The sequence below is a fragment of the Rhincodon typus genome, chromosome 24 (genome assembly GCF_021869965.1).
Source record: "Rhincodon typus isolate 14 chromosome 24, sRhiTyp1.1, whole genome shotgun sequence".
NCBI lineage: Eukaryota > Metazoa > Chordata > Chondrichthyes > Orectolobiformes > Rhincodontidae > Rhincodon > Rhincodon typus.
The window spans coordinates 5,898,874-5,916,654 of NC_063355.1; the positions used below are offsets into that span (position 1 = coordinate 5,898,874).

Consider the following 17,781-nt stretch of genomic DNA (forward strand, 5'->3'; position numbering starts at 1 on the left):
GCTGCTTGGCCTGCTGTGTTCATCCAGCCCTGCACCTTGTTGTCTCGGATTCTCCAGCATCTGCAGTTCCTACTATCGCTGCCTGGAATGCGTTGGGTTTCTCAGTTACGTAAAGTGGTTGCTGAAAAAATACACATTTTGACAATTTTTGTCTTGCACTAATCCGAACAATTTGCAAGAACACCAATTCAAGAAAAAGCCAACATTTACACTGCATGAAAGAAGAGTGCCGATTCATTGGCAAGTGAACTCTGATTGGTAGAGGCATTACTGTGGAGAATGTACGTATTAATGCTGATTGATATATAATAGCCAGGATTTTCTAAATTTTAAACCAGGGACGGAGACTCTGATTGATCAGGGTATTGCTTTGAGAAGTGCCTGTGACCTGTTTTGTTGAGTTGAAACAGGTGAGATGTGTGTACGCGTCCTTTCTGTTTGTAAAGAATAGGGCCCAATGTATTCATAGATGTACCTTCCAATAGACACGAGTGTGCCACATTGTGAACCTGAATAATATTTCTGAATTGTTTGGAAGCGTAATTCTTCACGCACTGAGTATTTTCCAGTAAGTATTGTCCAATTACTAGTGTGATTCGTATTCAAAATGGAAGTTCGACGAGCTCCTTTTCTTCAATGTCCAAATTGAGAATTCAGCCAAAATTCTGTACTACTGTCCACCACAAACTTATCGTCACTGGCCAATATATGTATTGGGATTCCTGCAGCTGCATGCACCTTAAGATTGGCTTTTTCAGAAACCTTGTAAATTGAGCTTAGCCATTTATCCACCTTGCAAATTTTTTACTGAAATTAGGCAAAATAGAGGCATTCTATGGGAAATGGGCTACCCTGATCAGATCACCCAAACTCGTGAAACACCCTAAGGCAGTTACTCTTGGTCCTGAAAAGTGCCCAGTCTACCTTGGATTAAGATATCGCATTTGTTTGAGCAACAGGTGGAACTAGGTATTTCATGCTGCTACTATGCAGTTGGAACATGAGTGATGTCTTCACGACTAAGAATGCTTCTGTCAAGTCAAAGAGATGTTCTGCCATCACACAAATGAGCAAAGTGGTATAAAAATTTCTATGCCAAAAATTGGAAAATTGTATCAAACAGTATCTACCTTTAGCTGTTCCTAACAAGCAAGGTACTTACCATATCCAACCAGCCAAACAACATGGTGTCTGATATTAGATGTGGTCCCACAATTGGGCTTCTGCTGGATAATCCTAAGTGTGCAAAGAATTGTGCTGACAACCAAATTATAATTAAGAGTTGGGCTTAGATTATGGCACACTTGCATATATTGGAAGCTACATGTATTAATACACATGACCTTGTTCTTTACAGACATAACATGTACACACACTTTGCCTGGTTCATCTCAACCAAATATGTGACAGCCATTTGGTTCGTTTTTCAGCAATATTCTGACCAATCAGCGTCAACTTGTCTGGTTTAAAATTTAATCAAAACCTAGCAGTCAAAACTGCCAGTCATCACTAGTTGGTACATTCTTAATGGGAACGCCTCTACCAATCAGAGTCCATTTGCTAACCAATCAGTGCTCTACTCTCACACAGTAGAGTCATAGAGGTCTACAGCATGGAAACAGGCCCAACTTGCCCATGCCGCCCAGTTTTTACAATTTAAACTAGTCTCATTTGCCTGCATTTGGTCCATATCCCTCCTTACCTACCCCATGTACCTGTCTAAATATTTCTTTAAATGACGAAATTGTACTTGCTTCCACCACTACCTCTGGCAGCCGGTTCCAGACCCTCACCAACCTCTGTCTGGAAAAAATTGCCCCTCTGAACCCTTTTGTATCTCTCCTCTCTCACCTTAAACCTATGCCCTCTAATTTTAGACTCCCCTACCATGGGGAAAAGCTGCTGGCTATCTACCTTATCTATACCTCTCATGATTTTATAGATCTCTATAAGGTCACCCCTCAGTCTCCTATGTTCCAGGGAAAAAGTCCCAAACTATCAAACCTTTCCATATAACTCAAACATATATTTGTTTTCCCTTTGAATTGATATTCTTGTGAATTGTCTGGATCAGTGCGAGATGAAAACTTAGATAAAATGTTTCTTCTCAGCATGCTCAAGTTTTGTACTGCGAAATACTGGGCAACATGATGGCTCACTAGTTAGCCGTGCTGCCTCACAGCGACAGGGACCCAGGTTTGATTTCACCCGAGGGCGACTGCCTGTGTGGAGTTTGCATATTTCTCCCTGTGTCTGCGTGGGTTTATTCTGGGTGCTCCAGTTTTCTCCCATAGGCCAAGATGTGTAGATAAGAGTGGATTGGCCAAACTAAATTTATTAGTGTTTGTCAGTTTCAACTCCAAAAACCCCAACTTAAACATTGAAAGCAAAACTAAAACCCTGGGTCTGTGTGAGCCTGATTACACCCACTCATACTTATAATTTTAAAAAAGCACAAGGTTAGTACTTTGCTTTCCACGGAGCAGACACCTCGGCACCAGTTTTAGAACACCTCTCTTCAAGAGAACAAACCTTTCTTAAAGGCACATTTTGTCACACTAAGTTACTCGATTCTCATCAGCTATGTTCCACAGAAAGTGGACAGCATTTTCCAGTTAATATTCATCGTTTTTGGGACATTCTGGGAGTAGTATTAGTAGAAAATGTGGTTGGGAGACTTCAGCGAAATCTGGAATTTTCTGCAAGCCGTGATGTGGTCTTAGAAATCACTTTAATTTGTAGTTTTTCTGTACTTTTTATTTATGCTGTTAAATTTTCTCCACTTACCTTTCTAATTGTATGTGTCATTGCCTCTTGTTTCCAGTTCTGCGGAAAGGTCACCACTCAAACTTCAAGCTTTTCTGTTCTCTCCATAGATACTGACAGATTTTTTCAACATTCCTTCTTTTAGTTTAAGATTTGACTGGTGGTAATGAGTGTTGCTAAGTGTAGTAGAATGGAGCTATAGCGATTCGTTTTAACTGGTGCCAAGCCATTGCATGTCATGATAGGGTGATTGCTTAGTTATTGTATGCAAAGATCATCTCCAGTTCTGAAGAACGGTCACTGGACTTGAAGTGTTAACTCTGATTTCTCTCCACAGATGCTGCCAGATCTGCTGATTTTTTTTTTCCAGCAATTTCTGTTTTTGTTTTTTTGTTTCTGATTTGATTACCAGCATCTATCATTCTTTCATTTTTTTTTAGTGTGTTGTCCTTTTTTCACATTTCTGTTTTCTAGACTGTAGAGATGATTAAAGGTTAATCTGTATTCTTACTTCACCTACTCAAAGGCCCCTCTATCATTGAACAATGCAGAACAGTAGAGATTGCTATATTGGTATAAAAGTGAATACCTAGCATTTGGTTTTTTTTCAAAGATTGTCTTAGGGCACCACAGTTATACAGAATGAAGAAAATAATGGACTGCTTTGTGTGAACAGGGATGGGCCCGCAGCATGCCATGCAAATAGCTGAGAAACTCTACACCCAGGGGTACATTAGTTACCCTCGAACAGAGACCACCCAATATCCAGAAAACTTCGATCTCAAAGGAACTCTTCGACAGCAAGTCAACAGCCCCTACTGGAGTGAAACGGTTGGTAAAAGAGTGACCTTTGTTTAAAGGAGGTGCTTCAGTTTCAGATGTTTTAATATCCAACAGTAGACTGTTAGCATATTTTTCTCAGATATTGTTACTTGTTGCTTGGGAAAAAGAACCGTTCTCATGTAAAAAAATTAAATCCTATAAAATCTTCAAGAGGCATAGGGGAACAGCATAACTCCGTTTGGCAAACTAAGACGGGTAGCATGTGTTTGTAGGTAATGGAGCAGGATGTATTGCAGTGTGTGATACACTAGTCAAATTTAAATGATGTTTCAATGATTGGGACTCCCTTCACTGATAGAAAGACTTCAGCACTCCATTGGTAACTTTCCAAAAGTCAAAGTAGCTCTCTCTGTCTATTCACTGCTCCCATCCAGCTTCTGCAATGTATTCTTGCTCCCAACTCTGACTTCTCTACTAGTTTGCCAAGGCACTGCACACAAATTATATCACTTGTTCTTTGTAACTTGATCAGAATTTTTATCAGTTTGCCAGATTATGTTGACAGACAACTAATTGAGGAAAGCTGTATAATTATTTGACAATGTTGTTTGGTTATATTATTTTTCTAGGTGAAGGCATTACTCGCTGAAGGCATCACTCGTCCTCGGAAAGGTCAGGACGTTGGTGACCATCCTCCTATCACTCCCATGCGATCTGCCACGGAAGCTGAATTAGGTACATCTTAATAGCTTTATCATGGCAGAATTGTCCAAAGTATATCCCTTGTGGAAACAAAGACCTGACAATATTTATGCCTAGCTGCAAATATTTGTGGAACTCCCTTGTTCTCGAAATTCCTTGAGTTTAATTTCATAAGTCTGAAGGTTTGGACAGGACTGCTCTTAGTGATCTTGTATCGTTGGTGGAAATGGGGGCAGACAGTGGCATAGTGGTATTAGAATCATAAAATCCCTATAGTGTGGAAACAGCCCTTCAGTCCAGCAAGTCCACATTGACCCTCTGAGGAGCATCCCATCCAGACTCATCCCTAGCCCTTTCCCCTGTAACCCACCTAATCTACACATCCCTGAACACTATGGGTAATTAGCATGGCCAATCCACCCAAACTGCACATCTTTGGACTGTGGGAGGAAACAGAGCACCCAGTGGAAACCCACACAAATACAGGGAGAATGTGAAAACTCCACACAGTCAGTCGCCCGAGGCGGGAATTGAACCTGGGTTCCCGATGCTGTGAGGCAGCAGTGCTAACCACTGAGCCACCGGCCGCCCCAAGGAGAATGTCAGGAGTGGGATTTGAACCCATGCCCCTGGAAAGGGACCAAAATTCACCAGGCAAAGCAAGGCAAAGTCGGATGCCTTAAACCACTCGGCCATCCTGACAAGCTGTTGTTGCTGGACTTATAATCCAGAGACCCAAGTAATGTTCTGGGAATCCAGGACTGAATCCCACCATAACAAGTAATGGAATTTTAATTCAATTATAATCTGGAATTAAAAGTCTAATGGTGACCATAAAACTATTGTTGATTGTTGGAAAACAGTCTTGTTTATTAATGCCCTTTAGGGAAGGAAACTGCTGTACTGACCTACTCTGGACTAGGTGTGATTCCAGACACTCAACAATATGGTTGACTCTTATCTGCCCTCCGAAATGACCTAGCAAGATGTTCAGTTGTGGCTGTATGGTTTACATCTAACTGACTCATGATGTGTAAAAGCATGGATACTCCTAATGTTGCTGTTATGTGGAAAATGAAGTATCAGATTATGCTATGTGGTCCGTGTGGTTTCTTTGCAATCTTATTAAAAGAACTGTTAATAGAACTGTTGTATCCCTGGCCCTAGCTGAAGGTCTTTATCGTATGTAAAGGAAGTGAAATCTGTTAAGATGAACCTGTTTCTTTCCACACCCTTCCCCAGTGTACATGATAAATAGTCCTGCTTTGTTAACATTCCAGGAGTTTGCAAACATTGAAATATGTTCTGGTTGCATCACGTTTGCACAATTCATTTTCTCTTAGCATCTTTTTGTTCTATAATAAAAGCACAACCACTTGCAAGTTCTCCTCCAAGCCACTCACCATCCTGACTTGGAAATATATTGCTATTCGTTCAGTGTTACTGGGTCAAAATCCTGGAACTCCCTTCCTAATGGCATTGTGAGTCTACTTATAACACATGGTCTGCAGCGATTCAAAAAGGCAGGTCTCCACCACCAACACAAGGGCAATTGGGATGGGAAATAAATTCTGGCCCAGCCAGCAACTCTCATACTCCATGGGTGAATTAAAAAAAACAGCTACTGATGTTGTGAAATCAGGACAGCCACAGAAAGCAATAAGAGATGTAAACTTGTATTGTAAAGTATATTGGATGTGCTGAAATAAAAGCAAGGTGTAGGAGAAACTCAGTTCTGGCAGCATGTGTGGAGAGAGTTACTGTTTCCAGTTCAGTAACTCTTCTGCAGTTTGTCCAGCACTTTTTGTTTATCTTTCAGATCGCAGTATTTTGCTTTTAATTTGCTTGTTCTTAGTTGGTCTCAGCTGAAGTGATGATAGATGCTCACAGCATTCAAGTTTAGACTAAAGATTAGCATCAGTTCCTACTCCTGATTGTTATCAGGGGCCTTCTGTTGGAAATACAGTGAAACATATTGGAAAGGTCAAAGTCTCAAAATTGTGGAAAGAAAATTAAGAAATGTGCAGCCAAATTAGAATGATGAATGATAATAGCAAAATTACTGTTCTGGGAAATATTCATTATCTACTTAATCTATTGAGACAAAGGGAAAGTAATGGAATCCCATAAATGTGGACAGGTTTCCTTCCTCAAGCAGTATGCTAAAAGCCTCTAAAGTAGTGAACGTTACTTGTTCTGGTTCGGAGTAATGAAATGAACTAAGTAGATGAGCTATACGTGAGTGAGCACCTTGAATGTAATCACAATACAGATTTGAAATTCAACTGTGAAATGAAATCTCAGGATCAAAACTAGAAACAAGATTGGATTAGGGTAGACTTTAGAAAGTGGAGTGAGCTAGGTGAGGTAAAATAGGAGATTATGCTTAGAGATTGCAAATGTCAGTTTTAGGATGCTATAGATAAATAAAGAGATTAAAAAACAATTAAAGTCCACCACACCGTCCTGCATGAGCACCAGAAAAAGCAAAGATGGAATTGATAGTCACAAATATGTGCTGGCATGTGAACGACTGGGTAAAGAGAAATTCAGGTTTCTTCCTGCTTCTCCTTGTTCCCATAGATTCTGAGTAAAATACAGTTAGAATCACTACAGTGCAGAAAGAGACTATACAGCCCATCGACTCGGCATGACCCTCCAAAGAGCATCCCACCCATACCCTGCATTTACGATGGCTCATCCACTCACCTTACTGTCCCTAGACCCTAACTGGCCCATTCCTTTTATTACCCTTTACTTATAAACCTATAGAAAACTTTAGTATTCCCCTTTATATTAGCTGTCAGTCTCTTTTCATACTATTTCTTTGTTTCACTTCTTTCTATATCTCCACTCTAAACAATTTATATTCACCCAACAGTTCTTCATTTGGCCTCTTCTGCTTTCTCTGCTGCATCCCACCAGATTTCCCTAGAGTCATCTTTAAAAACCATGTTGTAGAGTCAATGGAATTTAAACTAAGTTCACTTACCTGCAATAGGAGCGCAGCTAATTTCATTGGCGTCTTTGAGGAGTTTCATATCACTTCTCCCTTCAAGAGCGAAGGGATCAACTTAGACTTGGGGTGGCACAATGGCTCAGTGGTTAGCACTGGTACCTCACACTGCCAGGAACCCAGGTTTGATTCTAACCTTGGGTGACTGTCTGTGTGCAGTTTGCATGTTCTCCCTGTTTCTGCATGCGTTTCACAGGGTGCTCCGGTTTCCTCCCATGGTTCAAAGATGTGCAGGTGAGATGGATTGACCATGGTAAAATTGCCTTGTAGTGTCCAGGAATGTCAAGACTAGGCAGATTAGCCCTGGTAAATGTGAGGCGGGTCTGTGTTAGGTGCTCTTCAGAGGGTTGGTACAGATTCAATGGGTTGAATAACTCTATCTGCATTGTGGGAATCTGTGATTCTACGATTAAAGTTGGTGGAGATAACTTAAGTCAGGCAGGAACTGTGGTCTCAGTCCGGCAAATACACTTGGTATAATCTTAATTCTCCCCATCTCCTGCATCATTCTTGCCGGGTTATGGAAGTTGAAATTGACTGCAGTGTTAGTAAGTATCAGGTAATTTGTTTTGGTGGAAAGTGAAAACAGCACTGTAGTTGGTTCTGCTATAATGCGTGTTTCTTTTATGCAAATTGGCTTTAACACGATTGAAGAATTTAGACTGCTATTTGTAGAATGCGAACTTTCCTCACCTGTATAGACCATAACGCGATTCCAGTCCCATTATTTTAAATGGCGTGGCTATTGCGTGATTTTCTTATAACGTGAGATCACAAGATAATGGAACGATCACGTTATATCAGAAACGACTGTACCGTACTTTGAATGGAACAAGACCCAGTGCTGTTGAAGAGCAAAACCATTTGGGTTACAGGTTCACAGAAAATTAAAAGCAGAATTTTAGATTGATAGGATCATATTAAAGAAGATCCAGTCAAGTGGTTTGGAAGATAAAATCTGAGAGCAACGATGAACCTGTTTAAAACTTTAGTTATTGTGCCATGGATGCAAAAAGGATATCAAGGTTTTAAAATGGCTAAAATACAAATTCACTTTGATGTTGCCACCTATAAGGAACTGAGGGCATTGTTGCTAAGTTTGCAGATGACAGAAAGATAGGCTAGGAGAGAAGTGGCAGATGGAATACAGTGTGGGTGAGTGTAAGATTATGTACTTTGATCAGAAAAACAGAGGTGTAGACTACTTTCTAAATGGGGAAAGGCTTTAGAAATATGATGAACAAAGGGATTTAAGAGTCCCAATTCAGGCTTCTTTTAAGGTTAACGTGCAAATTTAGTTAGCAGTTAAGAAGGCAAATGCAATGTTAGGATTCATTTTGAGAGGACTAATATACAACAGCAGGGGTGTACAGCTGAGGCTGTATAAGGCTCTGGTCAGACTGCATTTGGAATATTGTGAGTAGTTTCATGCCCCATATCTAAGGAAGGATGTACTGACATTGGAAGGGGTCCAGAGGAAGTTCACGAGAATGATTCCAGGATGAAGGAATTGTCATATGAGGAATGGTTGAGGACTCCGGGTCTGTACTCAATTGAGTTTAGAAAGATGGTGGGGGAGCGTGAACTGCTGTAGTCCTTGTGGTATGTATAAATCCAGCGCTGTTACAAGAGCTCTGAGATTTTGATACAGTGATACAGCTCCAATCAGGTTTGTGAGAGATTTGGAGGAGAACCTGCAGCTGATGGTATGCCAATGCACCTGCTTCCCTTTTTCTTCTCTTGGTAATATGGATCATGGGATTGATACGTGCCTTGGTGAGTGTTATTTTGTATTGACTATGTCAGGCAGCTCTTTGACTAATCTGTAGGACAGTTTTCCCAACTCTGACACAAGTCCTGTCACATTAGGATGTTGAGGACTTCACAAGTGTTGACTGACCTTAGTTATCGAGGGTGTTGAGGTTGGTTGGCTCACTGAGCTGGTTTGTTGTTCCGCAGACGTTTCGTTACCGTGCTTGGTAACATCCTCAGTGCAGCCTCTGATGAAGCGTCGGTGTGTTTTCCCGCCTGGTTTTTAAACTCTGGGGTCCGTTGCGATGGATTGCCTCACTTCCGGGTTTCCACCGTAGTGGAATGTATATGGAGTCAAGTTCAATGTGTTTATTAATAGCATGCTTCGTGGAGTGCCATGCTTCCAGGAATTCTCGTGCTTGTCTCTGCCTAGCCTGTCCCAGGATCTTGGTGTTGTCCCAGTCGAAGTCGTGCTTCTCCTTGTCCATGTGGATTGAGATGAGTGAGTATTGGTCATGTCTTTTAGTAGCCAGTTGGTGTTCATGTACTCTTGTTGTTAGTTTCCTTCCTGTTTGTCCAGTGTAGTGTTTCTCGCAGTCTCTGCAGGGGATCTGGTAGATGACATTGGTCCTGTCCATGGCAGGGAGTGGGTCTTTAGTTCGGGTGAGCACTTGTCGTAGGGTTGATGTGGGCTTGTGTGTCACTCTGATGCCCAGCGGTCATAGAAGTCTTGTGGTGAGTTCTGACGTGTTCCTGATGTAGGGTAGTGTGATGAGTGTGTCGGGGCGTGTAGAATCTTTCTGATGCTGTTCCTGTAGGCATCTCCTGACCCAGTTCTTTGGATATCCATTATCCTTGAACACTTGGAAGAGGTACTCCTCCTCCTCTTGGCGTAGTTCCATGTTGCTGCAGTGTGTTGCTGCAGTGTGTTGTTGCCCTTTTAAATAGTGTTCGCACGCAGCTTCATTTGTGTGTGCTGGGATGGTTACTATTGAAGTTCAATACCTGGTCTGTGTGTGTGGCTTTTCGGTGTACTTTCGTTTGCATTTCCCCATTTGTCTTGCACTCTACCATGACGTCCAGGAATGGGAGTTGTTTGTTCTTCTCCTCCTCTCTGGTGATTTTTAGTCCGGTGAGGGTGTTGTTTATGAGTTTGTGTGTCTCCTCTAATTTTGGTCCGTTTAATGAGGACAAAGGTGTCGTCTACATAGCGTATCCATAGTTTAGGTAGGATTTGCAGAAGGGCAGTCCTTTCCAGTCTTTGCATCACTGCTTCTGCTATGAGTCTGGAGATAGGCGATCCCATGGGTGTCCCGTTGATTTGCTCGTATGTTTGGCCGTTGAAGCTGAAGTGGGTGGTCAGGCATAGGTCCAGTAGTTTAAGCATGTCCTTGGAGATGGTTTCACTGGGGTCGTGTTCTTGTTCAAGTAGTTTTGTCATTGTTTCCCTTGCAAGTGGTATGTCTATTGATGTGAATAGGACGGTGACGTCAAACGATATCATCAAACGATATCATGGTCTCTTCGTCCTCTATCTTTATATCTTTGATGGAGTTGAGGAATTCTTGGGCTGAGTGGATGGAGTGGTGTGATTTGTTGACTAGGTGCTTGAGTCTTCTTTGTAGTTCTCTGGCTAATCTGTGTGATGGAATGCCTGGTAGGGAGATTATGGGTCTGAGGGGGACTTCCGGCTTGTGCACTTTAGGGAGGCTGTAGAATCGGGGTGTGTTGGTTCCTTCGGGTTTCATTCTTAAGAAGTCTGTTTTGTTGATCTGTCCTGTTTGTTTAAGTCTTTGTAGCGTGTATAGGATTTTGTTGCCTAGTTGTGGTGTTGGGTCAGTTTGTACTGGTCGGTATGTGTTCTCGTCGGCGAGCAGTGCTTGTGCTTTGGAGATGCAGTCCTTTTTATTCATTATCACTGTCATGCGCCCTTTGTCTGCAGGTAGTATAGTGATGTTCTTGACCTTCTTTAATCTGTCCAGGGCTTGTCTTTCCTGTGCGTTGAGGGTGTTGAGTTCCCTCTTTCTGGTTAGTGTCGGGACTACTGTCCGTCTTATAGTTTGGTGTGTTTCTTCGTTGATATTGTTGGTCTTGAGTGTGACTTCTAGTGCAGCTAGCCATTCCATTTTGTTGGCGTCCCTGTAGTTGTAGTTCAGTCCCCGGGTGAGAACGGCTTTTTCCACGTATCAGTTTCCTGTCGGAGAGGTTCCTTATCCATGTGTCAGTTCTGTTGTTGTCGCTTTTGTGGGTAAGTGTGGTTAGCTTGTCTTGCAGGGTCTGTCTTTTCTTGGCTCTTGTGGTCTGTTGGCTGATGTTAATGGCTCGTTCCATGTCGGTTGTCCAGTCTTCATTGGTAGCTTCCTGGAATAATGTTTTTTGGCGCGTAATTTCTTTGTTGTATTTGTGGAGCCGGTTGTGTACGTCGTTTATCATTACCCTTACCATCTTGTGGTTACCATTTTGTTCTGCTGCTTTCCGGGCTTGTGGGTTGTTGATGGGTGGATTGTACTTCACACTGCGCGGTAATACCTGGTTCCTGAGGCATCCATGTAGGAAGTAGAGTTGTTCGCGGGTTGCGCTCTCGTTTGGCGTAGTTTTCCCATTTCCTTGCCAGTTTGAGCATGTTGCGCCTGTAGGTCTCTAAGGTTTTTGGAGTAGATCTGTAGCTCTTGTTGTGGGTGTTGAGGTTGGTTGGCTCGGCGAGCTGGTTTGTTGTTCCGCAGACATTTCATTACCGTGCTTGGTAACATCCTCAGTGCAGCCTCTGAGGAAGCGTCAGTGTGTTTTCCTGCCTGGTTTTTAAACTCTGGGGTCTGTTGCGATGGATTGTCTCACTTCCGGGTTTCCTCCGTAGTGGAATGTATATGGGGTCGAGTTCAATGTGTTTATTAATAGCGTGCTTCGTGGAGTGCCATGCTTCCAGGAATTCTCGTGCCTGTCTCTGCCTAACCTGTCCCAGGATCTTGGTGTTGTCCCAGTTGAAGTCGTGCTTCTCCTTGTCCATGTGGATTGAGATGAGTGAGTATTGGTCGTGTCGTTTTGTAGCCAGTTGGTGTTCATGTACTCTAGGACAAACTACTGGACCTATGCCTGACCACCCACTTCACCTTCAACAGCCAAACATACGAGCAAATCAGCGGGACACCCATGGGATCGCCTATCTTCGGACTCATAGCAGAAGCAGTGATGCGAAGACTGGAAAGGACTGCTCTTCCACAAATCCTACCTAAACTATGGATACGCGACATAGACGACACCTTTGTCCTCATTAAACGGACCAAATTAGAAGAGACACACAAACTCATAAACAACACTCTCACTGGAATAAAATTCACCAGAGAGGAGGAGAAGACGTCATGGTAGAGCGCAAGACAAATGGGGAACTGCAAATGAAAGTACACCGAAAAGCCACACACAGAGACCAGGTATTGAACTTCTATAGTTACCATCCCAGCACACACAAACGAAGCTGCGTGCGAACACTATTTAAAAGGGCAACAACACACTGCAGCAACATGGAACTACGCCAAGAGGAGGAGGAGTACCTCTTCCAAGTGTTCAAGGATAATGGATATCCAAAGAACTGGGTCAGGAGATGCCTACAGGAACAGCATCAGAAAGATTCTACACGCCCCGACACACTCATCACACTACCCTACATCAGAAACACGTCAAAACTCATCACAAGACTTCTATGACTGCTGGGCATCAGGGTGGCACACAAGCCCACATCAACCCTACGACAAGTGCTCACCCGAACTAAAGACCCACTCCCTGCCATGGACAGGACCAGTGTCATCTACAAGATCCCCTGCAGAGACTGCGAGAAACACTAAATCGGACAAACAGGAAGGAAACTAACAACAAGAGTACATGAACACCAACTGGCTACAAAAAGACATGACCAATACTCACTCATCTCAATCCACATGGACAAGGAGAAGCACGACTTCGACTGGGACAACACCAAGATCCTGGGACAAGCTAGGCAGAGACAAGCACGAGAATTCCTGGAAGCATGGCACTCCACGAAGCGTGCTATTAATAAACACATTGAACTCGACCCCATATACATTCCACTACGGAGGAAACCCGGAAGTGAGGCAACCCATCGCAACGGACCCCAGAGTCTAAAAACCAGGCGGGAAAACACACCGACGCTTCATCAGAGGCTGCACTGAGGATGTTACCAAGCACGGTAATGAAACATCTGCGGAACAACAAACCAGCTCGGTGAGCCAACCAACCTCAACAACCACAACCCGAGCTACAGATCTACTCCAAAACCTTAGTGACTTTTGTTATGTCTAAAGGTAATGCCTAGACTAGTTTTGCTCTTATTAAAGTTTTTTTTTACTCTGGTTTGATACAGTTTTAATACAGCAGCCTGCTGGGCCACTTGAGAAGGGAATTACTGGTCAGCTACATTGCTGTAGGTCTGGAGTTGCATGCAGGCTAGAATATTAATGAATCATTTATGGTTTTTTAAATCAACCTGGTAGATTCATGCTCACCAGTACTGATGCAGACATTTTTCTGAAGCTTTTTATTTAATTAACTGCACTTAGCTTCAGCAGCTGCTGTGGTGGGATCTGTACCCATGTCTCAGGATTATTAGTCCAGGCCTTGACATTATTAGTCTAATATTGGAGTTGTTATGCAACCACAATATTTCAGTGATTTGTATTAGAGTGTAAACAGATGTTCACACCTTGTGGGGACCCTTCTGAAATTCATCTTCTAGGCTTTTTGCTGCAGTTTAGTCCCATGATCGATCGTCTTTCCACTTCCATTCAAATTATTAAAGTTAAGCAGTAATAAATACCAAGCTTGCTTAATACTGTCTATTGTTCCTAAGCAATGATTTTGAGGTGTCATATACTTTATAACAAAGGGTTACCAATGGATCGGGTACCTACTGCCACCTTGTTTTATTTGAAAACAGTTCCTGAAATGTGTAGCATGAAATAGCTGCTTGGTAATTCTTTCTGAGTTAATGAAAATAACAAAATATCGCACAGTTTTTATTTAAACAAATTTGACATTCGGAGCATGGGAAACTTACTGAGCCGTGTTCTGAAGAAAGATCACCAGACTTGAAACATCAACTCTGATTTCTCTACACAAGACCTGTTGAGTGTTTTTTCCAGCAATCTCTGTTTTTGTTTTTGTTACTGAGCCAAATGTTTTTTGGACAGAATTGTAGAATGCAATCTCCACAATATCTGTGAAAAACATTTCATCAAGTAGAAATTAAATTTCACTTAGTCAGTTATAGCTTTTTAATCACAAGTATAAATATAATTCAATACCATATAGTGTTTTTCTTTCTTTAATAACTTTTGAAGAAATAATTTGTTAATAATTTTAAGGAGCAGTTTAGATTTAGAATAACTTTGTGCATGTATCAAAGGCGCAGAGCGATTCAGCTGATATATTGGAAAGATTTGAATGGACTTTATTCACTGTTTCTGTCGATGGGTGCCAGCTTTCGTGTAAGATGGTATTTCATTATCTGCTGTTTCAGGTAGTGATGGCTGGAGGTTGTATGAGTACATCACCAGGCACTTCATTGCTACAATTAGCCACGACTGCAAGTATCTCCAAACCACCATTACGTTCCGCATCAATATGGAACATTTTACATGTGTGGGGAAAACTCTGATTTCACCTGGTAAGAATGGGAGCCCACCACCCACCCCCCCACCCCCAACTTTACACATCAACTCAATTGGGAGGGAATACATAAGAGAGTACTTCATAAATTAAACACTGCAGCTACACCTTCTTGTCACAGGTGACGCTGCCATAGTTGTATAGTGTGCTGGGAATGGTGTTATTCCGGTTGACCTAGACATTTTAAACTATACGTGTGAATGTAGAAATTTACATGTACAATTTGACCAAACGTGTATATATAGTTGTACGATTTTATATTTTTAATTTTAATTCATGTTGTACTGTGGGTTATCTCCATTGTTGTATGCCATTATACCACTGGCTAGGAATGAGTTCTTTTGAATTGTAACACTGACAAAATCTTTAGAAGTTACCAATTACTGAGCTTTTAGGGTATTTTCAAAACTTAATTAAGTTAACTTTGGAAGTGAAATAGGATTTTATTAAAGAACTTTTAACTGGGAGAAAAGTGCTGTATAACTCAGAAGTTTTTGTTATTGATTTATTTGACTGATTTTTGTTTTTGTTCCTCAAAGTATTTGTTTGTGGAGAAGCCAGTTGTTACATGTGGATGAGTGTTAATAAAGATATGTGAAGGATAAGTTAGAGAGACCTGCTTGACTAGTGTTTCTGGATATGTTCCATGTTGTGTATAAGTAATTTTGTTGTCCCACACCAGGTTACACAGCAGTGATGCCATGGCAGAGCCTGGCAGAGGAGGAGACCCTTCCAATCTGTGAGAGGGGAGATGTATTTAATGTAGATGAGGTTAAGTTATTAGAAAAACAAACTAATCCACCTGACTATCTGACTGAGGCAGAACTCATCACCTTAATGGAAAAACATGGGATTGGTAAGTCAACTTTCTATGTACTGTTGGTCATTCTAGACCATCTTTAGATTTCAAGCAATTCCCCTATGTTTTTTTTAATAGCATATTCAATGTATTGTTTAATACCACTGCGTAAATATGGATATTCTGTGTAAGAAGTGAAGTCCAATAGTCAGTGGAGGTACCTGAAAATGGTAAATATAAAGTGCGACAACCATGTGACTTCATAGCTAATATATTTAACTTTTGTAGTTAATTAATATGGCATTATTCATAGAAATATATTGACACAAGGCCATTGATATTCTTTCACAAGATAACATAGGTTGACTACACAAAAGAAAAATAAACTAGATAGAGTACAGAAGGTTGTTAAAACAAGCATCAAAAACGCATCAAAACAAAGTTTCAATCTATTCCCTAACACCATCTATTTTAGACACTTAATCCCTTTAAATCTTTACGTAACTGATGCTTTCCAGTTTCTTTGTGTTGTGCTGTCCAACAATTATAAACATTTCATCAATTAACACTACAGGTGTTCCCTCTCCAAGGCACTCTACTGCAGAAACAGGCTTCATTGGAACTGATGTTTTAAGTGACTATTCGAAATCGACTTTCTGGCCTTTTTTCAACAGAAGCAGCCCACATCCATCTGTCTTTGCTTTGAAATCTGAATCCAAAAACGAAATATTTATATACTACACGTTGTTCGTCGCTGTGTATGCTTCTCTTTCCCCTTCGAGTAATGTGCAAATTATGGCCACTTCAATTCCAACACATCTTCTGAAACTGTAATTGTCAGGCTTTGAGCCCATGCTATTATTTTATTTCAGCAAGTAATCCCACTGTATTTTTGTTTATTATCAGATATCCCTTTTTTTCCCCTCTGCCTCTCATTTTCCCAAGTTCAGATTGCATTGTTCTTTACTGTTGCGTTGACTGCCAAACTGTCCTAAATGAATCCCTGATTGTAACAGTGAGAACTGTGCTGTAGAGAGTCTTCAACTGGGGCCTTGCCACCCCCACAGGGTTGGAGAGAATGCCATGGTGTGCCTATATGGTGAATGAGGGCAAGGAAGTGTAGAGTATGCAGCGACAGCCTGTACAGGAATCCCCTTTGTGCTAAAGGGAACTGCACTGGGAATTTTGAAAATATAGCTCCAGTTGTGGGGCTGGGGTTCCTGACTCTCCTTGTATATGATTTCAGCCTTTAATTAAGTATAGTCCATCACTTGTCTATTTTGATGAGAGATAGGGCAGAAACGACAGAAATACGCAAGTTTAGAATTTGGAATGAGGGATCCTTCGAGGAAGTTTGACTTATTGGAAGGGGAGGACATAGCAGAGTCAATTCATTAGATGTTCTTGATATTAATGATAAACTGTCTACAAACTCCTCATATTTATTATGGAGGTGAGGAAGATTTAAGAAGCCAATGTGCAGGAAAAGAAGCCAGTGGTTGTCTTTGCCTTCCAGAATGATCCTGGAATATTGAGCAGCTTTACCAAAACAGAACAAGGTTGAGCAGTAGAAAGGGGTTGTGAGTAGAAAGTAATGCAAGAATGATTAAAGATGGTCTTATCTATGATTGGTACAGTATGACCATCAATACCACGTGAAATGGCAAGTTGAGAGGGGGAAGAGATTTTGACAGGATAAGAGGGCAGTGAACTTTGTATTGGGGGTGAAGTGGTGGGGGAGGAAGAGAGATAACATATGAGCTGGAATGGAGTTTGAAACCACTGAGAATGAGAATTCATTTGAGTTAGAGGCTAAGAAAGGAAAGCAGTGAACATACTTTTAAAAATGATCATACTTAGAAGGGCAATAGAGATTTTGAATGACTGCTGAAAGGGCTGGAACAATATTAGGTGCAGGAAAGAAAGAGAGAAAAGGATTCAGACCAAGTGTGATCTGTTGATGAATGCCACATTCTGTTACCGTGACAGACTTGATGGACAAGTGGTGGAATGGTTTAGAGAGGTTTCATTAAGGGGTAAAAAGTCCTCACCCCTCAGTCATGTTTCTTTCAAGGCCTTGAATTTGATGCAGTCATGCACAGTAAATTCACTGATGGTCATGGCCTCTGTTCACAAGTGAACAAATATTCTGAAGGGAGCTAATTGAAGTGATGGTGAGGGCTGATCTGTTGGCAGAGTTCACAAGTCGGAGATTGGCAAGATGAAACTCCTGCGGGCATACTTGATGGGAAGTGAATGGTATTGGGCAATTGACTCTCTGTACTTT

At 41.5% G+C, this 17,781-nt stretch overlaps 1 protein-coding gene across 3 annotated transcripts in view; it reads left to right on the forward strand.

The window, feature by feature from the left end:
• The window catches only part of top3b (DNA topoisomerase III beta), a 65,019-nt gene that overhangs the window by 28,267 nt on the left and 18,971 nt on the right, over positions 1–17,781 (forward strand). For 2 of the 3 annotated variants that reach the window (XM_048611565.1, XM_048611564.1), the window contains exons 9-12: positions 3,443–3,597; positions 4,179–4,284; positions 14,547–14,693; positions 15,378–15,551. In XM_048611565.1, coding sequence (XP_048467522.1) covers positions 3,443–3,597; positions 4,179–4,284; positions 14,547–14,693; positions 15,378–15,551 — 582 coding nt within the window. The remainder of the gene's footprint in view (positions 1–3,442; positions 3,598–4,178; positions 4,285–14,546; positions 14,694–15,377; positions 15,552–17,781) is intronic. The other variant, XM_048611566.1, reaches the window with a different exon arrangement.